The following is a 13892-nucleotide window of genomic DNA, read 5'->3' as shown; positions in this document are numbered from 1 at the left end:
TACTCTCTGGATCTCTTTAATGTTAGTAATGGCTGCTGAAATATGGGGGTGATTCCAGAATGCAGGATTTCCCTTTTATCCAATTAACAGAACAAAAATGTTCAACTGAGGCTTCTTTATCATCCTTCTTCATTTAATGAAGTGGAGGGTGGCTGTTGGCTGCTTCACCTCTCTAATTAACTATCCTGTGCTCCGTTGCGTGGTATCTTCCTTGGTATCAGAACTACAACCCTACCTTCTAAATATCAGGAATGCTTCTGATTTGACAATATCCTGTAGTATGGGGTTCTGCAATGGCAGCTCCCCAGAACATGCTTTCTTATTGTAGAATGATCCCCTCATATCTACAGAGCTTTTGACTCCTTTTAAAAAATTAAGATAAAGACCACTTCACCCCTGTGTATGTGGTTCTGAAGTTGTGGCACAGAGTCTCTCTCCCATTCACACATGCTCTCCCTGGTTGACTCTTAAGTTTTGGAGATGGGTACGGCTGCTCATGTGCTACAACAGGAAGTCTTGTTTTCGTAGACAGCCTCCAGGTTTTTCTTGATGATAGCACCTTGTCTGCTTGGTGTTGCAACTTCATATGCAGAGAACATTCACTGAAGGTTCACGTGGCCTTTGCTTGTAATGTTTTTAACCCAGAAAAAAGGGAGTTTGTCACAACATGATCTCTGTCCTCCCCCTAACTCTTTTTTGTCCATTTTGGGTTTGTTTTTTCCCTTTTAGGAACGAATGTCGTAGTGCAGTTCGGATTAAAGTTCTGGATGTCTTGTCTTTTGTCCTGAGCATTAACAGACAATTTTATGAGGTTTGTATTTTATTGATATTTAGTTGGGGTGTTTGAATTGGAGATCTGGAATGGGTGGTGGAAATGTTTTTCTGTTTAATTGTGTGTGTTCTTCAGACTTAGTTTCTGCAGTTCTAAAGAGTCAGTACAACGGTTCTGAAAATGTAGGACCCTGTAATTAGGTTTCTCTGCAGTGTGACTGAAAGGACTTGCATATTAAATGTGGGCTATAGTTGCGTTTAAGTCTATTGTCAGTATGATGTATGTGTAATGAGAGTTGATATTAGCAGATCTATTTTGACAATGTGCTTTTTTTAATTTTCACCTTGTGCATCTTGTGGATACCTTCTTTCCCTGTCCTAAGGTTTCCCAAAGAGGTTGTCACTTCCATTCATTTTACAGAAAAATATATTTTTTAGTGTTGGGAATGGGAGATTTAATCTGGTTTGGGTAAAGACAAAGTTTCATTTGTACTTAGATGAGGTCAAGATATTATCTGACATGAGTGGATTGATTCGACTCAATGTTTCCATTTTAATTGAAATCCAAGATGGCAGGTGCTGTGATAGAGCAGAGCCCAGTGAACTCTGCTTGATTTGCTTGTTAACTCAAAGGAAAGTCTGCTCAGTGTATCTGATATAAGGAAAGTGGGAGAGGCACTGCTCAGATTCCTCCAAGTTCTATTAAACTGGCTGCTACCTCTTCGTTTCCTACCTCTCCAAAAAACAAGGCCTGTGAATCCCATGTGAATGAGGTCTGCTGAAGTTGAGCTACAGAACCTTTGTCAGATTGATAAAGACCTAAGCTGCCGAGTCCAAGTTCAACAATAGTCTAAATGTTTGAAGAGATGACCTAGAAAGATATTTAAATAGGCTGGAGGAAAAAAATCCAGCAGACTAAACAACTAGGTAATGAAGACTAAAGCTAGTATGACCTCATGATTCTTTGATCATGGGTATGCATTTGTGTTAACTCACTAATAAGAGTGAGCTGGGAGACATTTTGCTGAACAGTCTATGCTATTACAGGAGGAGCTGATTAACGTGGTGGTGATCTCACAGCTGGCACATATTCCAGAAGATAAAGACCACCAAGTCCGGAAACTGGCCACTCAGCTATTGGTGGACCTGGCCGAGGGCTGCAACACGCATCACTTTAACAGCTTGCTTGATATCATAGAAAAGGTGAGGCTTTGTTTGCTCAGGAGTGATACTTCCAATAACTTTGTCTCCATCTCTTATCCAATCACTTTATTGGAGACCAAGGAAGGTGAAGAGTTAATTATCTATATGATCCTGGGGGATGGTGTAGGACTCCTGGATTTTGGGGGAAACCAGAGCTCTAATGGAAACCAAAAAGGTGCTTTGGAACCAGCTCTGCTAATGCACATCCAAGCTAATCTACGATATTAGGAGACTTTCAGTGGAACCATTTATTTTGTGCCTTTCTGACCTGTTGGCATGGAATTAATTCGGCGTCTCATTGTGCCCGATGTGGGTTTTAAAGGACATTTCTCCTTTTGTTTTTAAAAGGTGGCTGCACGTTCTCTTTGGGCTCCTGTTGATCTGGAGGAGAGAGACTTTCTATCTCATTCTGCTGCTTTAGAGGATGTGAAGACAGCTGTTCTAGGCCTCCTGGTAATTCTCCAGGTAAAACTGTGGAGTGTTTAAAAATCCCTCCCTTAAAAAGTGGTCTCTAGGGCTTTATTTACTGGCCAGTCAATACCCAATAACAAATTCTTTCTCTTCTGTAACTTCATAGACTAAGTCACTTGTCCCACTCTTTAAACTAACAGAATAGGGGATATTTTAGCCATGATTGGATTAGTTCAGTTCTTGACTGGATACCTTGCATACGATGTATTAATTATTAAATCTTTAGCTACTAACAGCCAGCATGTCATAAATGTAAGTGTTTTGGTGATATGTTTCTAGGGTCTAGTTAGAAAGGAGCCAGAACTGGATTCTCAAATCTGAATCTTTTTGAATCCTAACCCCAAAGAAATTCAGATCCCCAGATCCAAACCCACACCTGTGACTTTCTGGGTCTAGATTAGATCAAAAATTAGAAGAGTTCTAATGTGGCTGAAATTTCTCACCAGAAATCTCACTAATTCAGTTGCTACCTTGGGCAAAAACTACCCAGATCTCTTGTATTGCCACACACTCACCATTCAAGATAGTGGAAATTTTACAAAAACAACTTAAGTGACTTTAGTCTGTCAAGATCCAAACACCACTTTCCCAGGCTGTTTCAAAGCTTGCCCTGCCCTTTGTTTGTTGATGCTACTAGCAGCGTCAGTGGAGTATAGTGCTGTCTTTATCGGGTAATTCATAAATTAAAGGTCAAACTTGCACTCTAACAGTTTTCATAGACATGTTGGTATCCATAATGCACACATGCTGTGCTCTCTTAAAAGCAGGAAGGTCAATCTGTTTAGGGATTTTGTGTGTGTGATCCCCAGGATCCTCTGAGGCCTCATCTGTTCATGTTGGCCTCAAGAACAGTTTACATTGCCTTTCTTTGTAAATTTGATGCTGATTGACCAAAGATGGGCTACTCTGTTAACAAGTAAACTTTCGGTGTGTCTGTTGACTGTTGTTCTATGCCTCTGTAGACAAAGCTGTACAGCTTGCCTGCCAGCCATGCCACTCGGGTATATGAAATGCTTATTAATCACATCGAGCTCCACTATAAGAACGTGTACTGCCTTCCGATTGCTAGCAGCATCAGGTTGCAGGTATGGATAGTCTCTCTCCTAACACTGTGATAGAAGGAGGGGCAGAACAAATGCTTTAACTGGGTAGAAGATGGGGCATTTGTAGGAAGTTATTACTGTGTACTCTGCAGCATGCTTCTGTAGCTGTAGAACAATCGGTGCTGGAGTAAAATGTTAGTTAGCTGATGGCACTGTGTTCATAAATTCCATAGAATTTGAGTTCAGGGAGTGGAAGCCCCTACAGAATCAGCCCCAATGCAGAGCAAATCTTCTTGCTGGCCAGGAACGACAGCAGATTGGGTGGTGAGAAGCTGGGGAAATAGTCCATCAGCAGAGGTTTTGAGTCATTCCAGAATGCAGTGAGAAATCTTCTCTCTTGCAGGCATTTGACTTTCTGCTGATGCTTCGAGCGGACTCCCTCCACCGCCTTGGCCTGACCAACAAGGATGGAGCAGTGAGATTTAGCCCCTACTGCCTCTGTGACTTGGTGTATGTTTCTCATTGCATTGTAGTACCTCTGAAACCTTAAGATTCTCACGTGTGTATTAATAGTCTGTCACAGTCTCTATACAACTCTTCTCATCTCCCAAATTCTGGTCAGCAGTTATCAGACCACATTCATAGTTATTGTTGGGGTGGGAGTTCCCTCTAGTAAATAACTTCAGAAACAGTCCTGTAAATCCTTGGCATGCAGAGCTCTCAGGAGCCTCAGAGTTCTATGTACTGGAGACTTGCGATTTATGTAGCTACTCTGCAAAAGATTACGAATCCCTTGTTTGCAATTTCCTGCCAGGAGACTGAGAAATCTGGTTTTACACTAAGGCCTGGTCTACGCTACGCGTTTAAACCGATTTTAACAGCGTTAAACCGATTTAGCGCTGTACCTGTCCACCCTATGAGGCCCTTTATATCAATATAAAGGGCTCTTTAAATCGGTTTCTGTACTCCTCTCCGACGAGAGGAGTAGCGCTAAAATCGGTATTACCATATCGGATTAGGGTTAGTGTGGCCGCAAATCGATGGTATTGGCCTCCAGGCGGTATCCCACAGTGCACCACTGTGACCGCTCTGGACAGCAATCTGAACTTGGATGCAGCAGCCAGGTAAACAGGAAAAGCCCCGCAAAATTTTGATTTTCATTTCCTGTTTGCCCAGCGTGGAGCTCTGATAGCACGGGTGGTGATGCAATCCCAAATCCAAAAAGAGCTCCAGCATGGACCGTACGGGAGATACTGGATCTGATCGCTATATGGGGAAACAAATCCGTTCTATCAGAGCTCCGTTACAGAAGACGAAATGCCAAAGTGTTTGAAAAAAAAATCTACAGGCTACACAGTGCTGCATGACAAGCGTAACGGGAAGCCAGAGACTCAAATGGACGCTCATGGAGGGAGGGAGGGAGTACTGAGAACTCCAGCTATCCCACAGTCCCCATCAGTCTCCGAAAAGTATTTGCATTCTTGGCTGAGCTCCCAATGCCTGTAGGTTCAAACACATTGTCCAGCGTAGTTCAGGGTATAGCTCGTCAATTTACTCCCTCCCCCCCCACATGAAAGAAAAGGGAAAGAAATCGTTTCTTTACTTTTTTCAGTGTCACCCTATGTCTACTTAATGCTGGCGGTAGACGCGATGCTGGAGCAGTGAAGAGCAGTATCAGCTCTTCTCCCCTCCCTGGTGGCAGACGGTACAATATGACTGCTATCCGTCGTCACCATCAGCCCGTGCTTGATAACTGCTGAATACCCCTGGCTGGCCTCAGGGGCGCCTGGGTAAAAATAGGAATGATTCCTGGTCATTCCCAGTAGATGGGACAGAACGGCTGGTAATTGTCCTCATCATAGCAACTGGGGGCTGAGCTCCATCAGCCCCCTCCCTTTCCTGTGTAAAGAAAAGATTCTGTTCTGCCTGGACTATCATAGCAGCGGGATGCTGGGCTCCTCTCCTCCGCACTGTTTAATGTCCTGCCTGGACTGTCATAGCACCGAGAGGCTGCCTCCCCATCATTTTATCTCACTAACAAGTCACTGTTTGTTATTCCTGCATTCTTTATAACTTCATGACACAAATGTGGGGGGACACTGCCACGGTAGCCCAGGAAGGTTGGGGGAGGAGGGAAGCAATGAGTGGTATTGTTGTGGGGGCACCCCCCGTGAATGGCATGTAGCTCATCATTTCTGTGGGATCTGACATGGAGCAGCTGTACTCTCTGATACACTGGTTCTATAGAACACTTGCCCCATATTCTAGGCAGGACTGACTCTATTTTTAGAAATCATGAAGGAGGGATTGACTCGGGGAGTCATTCCCAGTTTTGCTTTTGCGCCCCCGGCCGATCTCAGCCAGGGGCACCCATGATAGCAGCAGACAGCACAGAAGGACAGATAACCATCATCTCATTGCCAATTTACAATGGCAGCAGACAGTACAGAACGACTGGTAATCATCTCTGCTATCATGCAAAAGCAAATGAACGCTGCTGTGTAGCACTGGAGTATCGCCTCTGTCCGCGGCATCCAGTACACATATGGTGACTGTAAAAAAAAAAAAAAAAAAAAAAAAAAATCTGAACGGGCTCCATTGTTGCTGTGCTATGGCATCTGCCAGGGCAATCCAGGGAAAAAGGGTGCGAAATGATTGTCTGCCGTTGTTTGCTTTCCCGGAGGAAGGAATGACTGACGACATTTACCCAGAACCACTCGCGACAATGATTTTTGTCCCATCAGCCACTGGGCTCTTAACCCAGAATTCTAAGGGGCGGGGGAGACTGCGGGAACTATGGGATAGCTACGGAATAGCTACTCACACTGCAACGCTCCGGAAATCAACGCTAGCCTCAGACCGTGGACGCACACCGCTGAATTAATGTGCTTAGTGTGACCGCGTGCACTCGACTTTCTACAATCTGTTTTATAAAACCGGTTTATGTAAAATCGGAATTATCTCGTAGTGTAGACGTACCCTAAGATGCAGTACAGTGATCTGTAGAAATGTTGCTACTTCAAGTTGCACAGCCTAGTCTGGTAGTAACTGACTCTTTAACTTAACCCTCTTAACAGAAAGATCTCTGAAAAGGAACTTGGAGAAGCAGCCTTTGTTGTAGATGATAAAGCGATGCATGTTTCTGACTAGTTGGCTTGGTCACTTCCCTGAAATCTATTGCTTTGCATATGCATTTCTCATCTTTCGTGTCTGGTAATGGCTACTGAAACACTGACCTGGTTTGTATTTCCATGTCGTAGAGAACCAGAGAAAAGGGTATCTGAAAAAAAGCCTGCTGGGACCCTCTCACCTCCATCAGGAAGCCCCAGTGTTTCTTCCCAGAATGCCACTCTTCGGATGGGCTACTTGCCCTACTCATTGCTCTTCCGAGTCCTTCTGCAGTGTTTGAAGCAGGTACGTTGATGAATAGTGGAGTTCTGTGCGCACATTTGGAGCTCTGAGAACTGATAAGAAGGACATCAGAAACGTGTCTAAAACTCAAGTGGTTTGGAATGTTGATGCTGAAATGTTCCAAAATGTCAGCTTTTTATCCCCTTTATGCCCAAAAAACTCCCATTGAATTTTTTTTAAAATTGATATTTCTTGTGGAAGATCATGACACTCATTACACTAAGAAGCAGGAATAGAGCTTTTAACTCATCCACTTGTGGTGGCCAGTTAAACTGCATATGTAGTGCTGAGCCTAATCTGTTTACTCAGAGGGCTTTAAAACTTGTCTGATGGGATGCTTTTTTGAATCTTTTCTCAAAAGTATAATTTGTGAGACTTACCCACCATTTCACAGTATAGCCAATTAATATACTGTTGTGCTTTATTTTTCTTAAAAGAACATAATTATATTTAAACCTAAAATGTGACTGGCCTGTATTTTAAAATTATGTAGCAATCAGTGTTATCCAGAATACCCAACACCAGCCGGCGGTATCTAAATAGCTTCTTGAAATCCAGACCTTTCCATCCGAAAATTGTTTGTGTGTGATCCTACAACTCTTCAGCCACCAGGAGGATCACAAGTAAAACCCTTCCTAAACCTAGCAGACCGACACTGGATTCTGCTTCACAGGAAATAAGAGTGAATTTTTTTTTTCATTTAACAGAGACCAAAAGCCAGTAGGAAAAATATCACCCTGTTTCTCAAAGAGGATTTAAAACTAATAATAAAAAACCCCAAAATTAGAAGTTCAACTTAAGTTGACAGACTGTTCACCATTAGATATTTGAATATGGAAAGGAAATAATGAAGTGCATTAATGTTGGTTCTGGACAGCATTTTATTCATTTTTTGGGTCCAGGAGTTGTCTTGAATGGTAGAATTGCTTTCTTTGTTTTGGCGGATGGAGGAAGCACATGTAGAAAAGGCCCTGGTCGGACTCTTTCTGCTTGTTTTCACCATCTGTTTGGAGATCAGTCCGTTTTATGGTATCAAAATGTCCATGCTACATCTGAGCTAGAGGATGCATTTGGGTGGAACCCTGGAAGCAACCCATGCATCAAATAAAAGCAGGATCTTTACTAACAGGGCTGGAGAAACAAGGGATTACAGAAGTAAACAACAAATCATTGTTTGACACTTGATGGGCTTTATTTTCAAATTTAACATATACATCATGCAAAGCTTCCCATGGAAAGTTATTTTGTTCCTTACTAAACTCTCTCCCCTTCTTTCCAGGAGACAGACTGGAAGGTGTTGAAACTGGTTCTCAACAAGTTACCGGAGTCTCTCCACTACAAAGTGCTGTTTTTAACCTCCCCTTGCAAGCTTGACCAGCTGTGCTCTGCACTCTGCTCCATGGTAATAACCAGTGTGTCCTCCTGAGATCTAGACACCACAATTTACTTCTAATAGAAATGTATTTGCCTTGAGGCTTCCTTATTTTATACCCTATATTTTTGGGATTAATCTGTCCCTCCTCCCCCTCACCAAAACTTGACCCCTTTCCTTTAGCTTAAAACTTTGGGTTAGAGATAATTAAATTCCTTTAGATGTTTAACTGTCCATATGCTTCAATTACTAAAGATTATAGTTATAAAAGGGTATCCATACACTGAGTGAGTTTTGAGGACACTTGGGTCTAAACCCAAACAAACTGACTTGCATATAAGGCTTTGGGGTTTTAGATGTATATAATGGTCTCCTGCACAGGAGCGCCAGCAGCCTTTTTGGCGCCATAGGCAGCAGAAGGTCCTGCCCCCAAAATGGCATCCCCAACAGAGGCGGCAGAAGGTCCTGCCCCCAAAACACCGCCGACGACCGCAGTGACTGGATGTTCGGCTGCTGCAGTCGCCGCCCCCCAAATGTCAGCGCCCTAGGTCGCCTAATGGGTTGCACTGGCCCTGCTCCTGCAAATCCATCCCCCAACACTAAAACTGTGCAAAGTTAGCTAAGGGATTTATTTCATAGTTTTACTGTGAAGATTATGCTCCAACTGCAGCATCCAGATTCTAGTACATATATGATTGAGCTCTGGGACCTGAAAGCTAATGTTGTTTCATAATGGAACCGTATACTGCTCTTGTACTACGAAAATGTGACCCAAAAGACCTGAATTGAAAAGGCACGTGAAAAGAAAAGTACTCAGGCCCAGTGTGTAACTGATTAGCTTACAGACAAAAAGACAGCTGAGAGGTTGCGTGGCACTCCCGACGGGTTCTCCCGCAATGACTTGCACCTGGCTGTGGTTCCAGTGTTGACTGCATTGATCTCTTACCATAATTACCTGGACAAAGCTAAACAGGTATGGCAGTGGGATGGGCTGCGGGAGGTGAAGTCTGAGTCTGTCTCCAGTGCACTTGTTTCTCCGACTTGGAGACTAAATGTACAGTTGCCCTGTAAGCATTTGCACTGGACATATAAAGGGCAGTTCTGCCAGAAAACAGTGTACCCACTGTAAGTAAAAGTAATGCAGGTTAACTGTTACTGAGAGAAGTTAGTAAAACTCTATTCACATTCTGAGCTTTGTGTATTTAATAGCACTTCGTATAGTCAGTTGCCATCCCCTGCATAGTCATTCGGTTCTTTCTCCCGGTCTGAAAGTCCCTGATAACCATCGGAAGGGAGCAGAAACGCCTTAAACATTTTGTCCCTTTTTATTCTGTCAGAAACTGTAATCTTAAACTTGATTATTTCAAAAAGTTCAGGATGACAAATATCTTGTCTAAGATTTAGAGCCAAGATGTGTCCAGCAGTGCAGAAACGCCTGTGACTTTTTTTTTTCCTCTTGAGATTGTAGTCTCAAATTGCTAGTGTATTTCTGGTAAAAATTCTTTTAGCTGCTGGCCCTAGCAATGCAATTACCAACACACAACTAGCATTTTAGTATGTAGAAATGCTAGAGATTTGTTGCAGTCTAGTGGCAGATGGATCCTGGTTTTATTTTATTATACCGAGCATATTCTGTTCTGTTCTTCTAGCGTGAAATGGTTTATTGCCTGGAACATGGCTTAATTTATCGATGTGCAAACCAGTGCGTTGTGGCTTTATCAGTATGCAGCGTTGAGATGCCTGACATCATCATAAAGGCACTGCCAGTCTTGATAGTCAAGTTAACCCACATTTCTGCTACAGCAAACATGGCAATACCTCTCTTAGAATTTCTTTCAAGTAAGTTGCAGTGGAAATTGTGTTTCTTATGTTCTTCAGTGGCTGTGAAAAGGCTAACTGTGTTATTTAGCATGAGTATCATCATCTTGGTTTAGTTTAAGGTTAAATACCAGAAATACATTGAACCCTAGAACAAGTTGTAATGTGCTGCAACTGCCATAAAATCTTAACATCTAGTCTACTCTTGCTCATGTAACCCAGCTGCTCAACCTAATGCACATGCAGACTGAGAAAAAAGAAACATGCTTTACATGTTAAAACATCAGAGAATTGGAAAATCTGAGGCTATCTTTCCCTCCTTGTAGCTTATGCCTTGCAAAATAATATTTACAGAATGTAATGTAACATTAGCTTTCCTGTTGGTACCAATGATTTAGAAAATGCCGGATGCTTCAGCTAAATTCTGAGTCAGTAACAGTGCTCTCATCCAGACTTCACAAATGATTTTCTTATTGAACTGTTCCAGCTCTAGCCAGGCTGCCTCACCTCTATAGGAACTTTGCAGCTGAGCAGTATGCGAGCGTGTTTGCCATCTCTCTGCCATACACAAATCCCTCCAAGTAAGTTCACGAATCTTTTTTGTTGTTGTTTTTCTCTCCTTTCCCCCATCTGTAAATTGGGGAAAATGAGACTTACTTACCTTTGTAAAGTGTTTTAAGATCTGCAGAGGAAAAATATAGTTGTTTGTGATGCCTTTATATATGGGTCTTGTTGCTCAGGGAGGGCCAGATTTAGCTTCAAGATAAATAACGTGTGTTGCTAATTGCACTCCAAGTTCCTTTTCCCCTTGAATGTACAGTAGTATTCTCTCCCACACCTCTGTAATATTAGTATTGAACTGCATCTCTTCTGAAAATGTGTTCAGATTGCACCGCTGAACTACTGAAATCTTCCCCTGTTCAGGTTTAACCAGTACATCGTGTGCCTGGCACACCATGTGATCGCTATGTGGTTCATCCGATGTCGCCTGCCCTTCCGGAAAGACTTTGTTCCCTACATTACAAAGGTAACAGCGATGGCTGGATCTCGCAGTACAAAGGGTGCTCTGAGAACTGCAATCTGTGGGCATTATTGCTGTCAATTTACAGAGATTCTATTTTACATCAAAATAACACCTGTACTTACTAATACGTTAGAATTTCAAAATCAAATGTAGCTCTTGAGGATTGGCTCATGGTGTGTGGGCTGCAAATACCAACCGTTTGAACCATTATCTGTGTGTCCAAATTGGCAGGGCTTGCGGTCAAACGTCCTCCTCTCATTTGATGACACCCCTGAGAAGGACAGTTTCAGGGCTCGCAGTACAAGTCTGAACGAGAGGCCGAAAAGGTAAATTGTATTCCATTCCAGTTGGGGCTATGGGTAGCTCTTCATTAGGAGCAGTTTAAATGCCAAATGCTTTCCTGTGCTTTCTGAAGAGAACTGTCTGTGTCCTTAAAGATGCTGTGTAATCTTTCTGATAATCAGCATGTTCTGCATTAAGGCAGTCTAAGTTGTTAAACCTGAGGTCAGAACGAGCTGGTGGTTAATAGTATGTATTCGTACTAAGACGTCACTGGTTGCCCCCATCCACTTCTGCAGAATGTAAGCTTGCATTCTAAAAATAATTCTGTCCGCTGAATGTGAATCAACATAGTGCTGGCTGAAAAAATAGTGAGAGGGGTGCATGCTCTGTTCATCTCAGTGGTTTGTTAATTCTGCACCTTAATGATAGTTTGACAGTGGATGCTTAAATTCTTTCATTGCGGATCATTTTAATAGCAATGTGTATAAACTGGAGTAGTTGGGTGGATTATGAGTGCCACCACTTTATTTTTGCCTAGTCTAAATTCTGGTAGATCCAGAATCTGACCTATTGCTGCTCTGTTATTCTGTGAAGAAGAGAGTGCTGGATCTCTGATCCTTTCTGAAAGGAAAAAAAACTAGAATGACAAACCAGTCTGCCGTGGAAAGTTGCTATAGGGCAGTAGAGTCTAGATTTCAGTTTCACAAGAGGACAGGCGGTAGTGTCCACTTTTTAAAATCTTTGTAGCTAACAGGCAACTCACTGTAAAGTATCTTAACCCATTGATCCCACAAGGAAGGAGTGTTTTGAAATCAGTACATCAATTCAGGTAGAACCTTGAAGTCCATTCAAGTATTCTTGTTATTTGAAACAGCCATTGACATTTTGAAGTAGCATCTGCAGAGAGGGACGATGTAGTTTGGAAGTCACTCAGTGTTTTGCAAAGGTAGCTTATCCACTGGACTCCTCTTTGACTTGGTTCACTGAACTTGCGTCAGCTTTTTTCTGCAGTGAGGCCATAGTAACATTTAAATGCTCTGGGGAGAGTGCCTCTCCTTTAATTGCAAAGTATAATAAGGATCTTGTAACAAAGAAACACCATCCTCGCCTTAATGCCATAGCTGTAAACTCTGTCTTGTGTTTGCAAGTTAATAATCTCTTATCCTTCATTTTCTTGTTTCATTTTTAAAATTTGGACTAGACACTTTGCCAATCATCTCTCATTTTGCAGTTTGTTAATCTGTCTTTTTCCCAAAACTTACTTAATTTCATTGGGTTGGAATACTACAGAGTTTGGAAGGCTGTTGCCCTTGTTAACCCACCTAGTTCTGCAGAATTCTCTTCGGGGATGCAAACTGTAATTGGACAGTAACATGTGCTCCTCTGCAGATCCTTGTTTATGGAAGAAGTCCCAGTCAGTGATGCTGTTTCTGTGAGTAAGGGTTTTCAGGATCAGGTCCACGGGTCTGACTTTATTGAGGACAAATTAGAAAGCTTAGTTCATGTCCAATGTCCCAAAGCCTTTTGGAAAAAGAACCTTATTCCTCATGCTTGTAATTACACACAAGCAAGGGAGGAGATCACTTGAAATGACTGTGTTTTGTCTCAGTTGAGAGAAACTATTACTGGTTAGTCAAGGCACCTGGGTTCTGTTTCCAGCTTAATCACTGGCTCACTTTCAGACCTTGGGCAAGCCTCTTAACCTCTCTGCCTCAGTTTCCAGACAAGTAGAGCAAAGATACTTGCCTGTCTCAAATGGATATTTTGAGGCTTCATGTATGAAAAGCACTTTGAGATCTCAGGATAAAGTCTCTATACAAGTCTTATTTAACGGTGATAATATTGCAGAAGAGCCCCTGGTTAGAGTAACACAATGGAAGTTGAAACAAGCTCAGCTCTTCAGATTGGAGAAACCTTGATACCAAATCTGAGTGCAAACCTATTTTCTCTTCCTCAGTGCAGTGTAGTATTCCAACTATCATTTACATCAGTTTTTATTTGTACTAATTTCATTTGTTTGTAGTGTTTTTTAAAATTTTGTTTTCAAAAGTGATTTTTATGCTTTCAACTCTGCCTGGTTTTATGTTTTAATTTTTCCTTTTTGACATTTTTTTTGTTTTGTTTTACATCACCCTCTGGGATTCCCCAATATTGACCCTGTGACCTGTGACCTTTCAACCTCCATCCCTACAATGATTTCTTCCCTTCCTGTGACCTGTGCAATTACACCTCTTTCGGGGCTTGGTGCTTCTTCACCTAGTAGTTTAAGAATAGCCAAAAATGCAAGGCAAGGCTTGAATAACTCTCCTCCAGTGAAAGAGCTGAAAGAAGCCTCTGCAGTTGATGCCTTCCGATCCCGCAGCATCAGTGTGTCAGAACATGTGGTTCGCAGGTAGTGGCACTTCAAAGGGGGAGAATCCAAGAGCAAATCTGCACTTGGAAACTTTGCTGCAAGGGTGGGTGGGGGCAGGGTGAGCTTGCATGCGGGATGCTTGCA

At 42.4% G+C, this 13892-nt stretch overlaps 1 protein-coding gene across 14 annotated transcripts in view; it reads left to right on the top strand.

Annotated features, from left to right (window-relative positions):
• Positions 1 to 13892, top strand: part of TSC2 (TSC complex subunit 2) — a 57863-nt gene that overhangs the window by 24900 nt on the left and 19071 nt on the right. For 6 of the 14 annotated variants that reach the window (XR_007776396.1, XM_050968758.1, XM_050968756.1 and 3 more), the window contains 13 exons: positions 730 to 811; positions 1819 to 1974; positions 2323 to 2439; positions 3408 to 3530; positions 3892 to 3998; positions 6749 to 6902; positions 8179 to 8301; positions 9110 to 9244; positions 9921 to 10110; positions 10577 to 10670; positions 11014 to 11116; positions 11345 to 11439; positions 13656 to 13787. Coding sequence is in view for 13 of the 14 variants with exons in the window: in XM_050968758.1 (XP_050824715.1) it covers positions 730 to 811; positions 1819 to 1974; positions 2323 to 2439; positions 3408 to 3530; positions 3892 to 3998; positions 6749 to 6902; positions 8179 to 8301; positions 9110 to 9244; positions 9921 to 10110; positions 10577 to 10670; positions 11014 to 11116; positions 11345 to 11439; positions 13656 to 13787 (1611 nt within the window). In the remaining variant the exon portion in view is untranslated. The remainder of the gene's footprint in view (positions 1 to 729; positions 812 to 1818; positions 1975 to 2322; positions 2440 to 3407; positions 3531 to 3891; positions 3999 to 6748; positions 6903 to 8178; positions 8302 to 9109; positions 9245 to 9920; positions 10111 to 10576; positions 10671 to 11013; positions 11117 to 11344; positions 11440 to 13655; positions 13788 to 13892) is intronic. The other 8 variants (XM_050968759.1, XM_050968757.1, XM_050968762.1 and 5 more) reach the window with 2 other exon arrangements.

Source organism: Gopherus flavomarginatus, chromosome 9 (genome assembly GCF_025201925.1).
Source record: "Gopherus flavomarginatus isolate rGopFla2 chromosome 9, rGopFla2.mat.asm, whole genome shotgun sequence".
Classification (NCBI taxonomy): domain Eukaryota; kingdom Metazoa; phylum Chordata; order Testudines; family Testudinidae; genus Gopherus; species Gopherus flavomarginatus.
The sequence above is the reverse complement of the archived record's forward strand: the minus strand, read 5'-3'. Positions and strand labels throughout refer to the sequence as shown.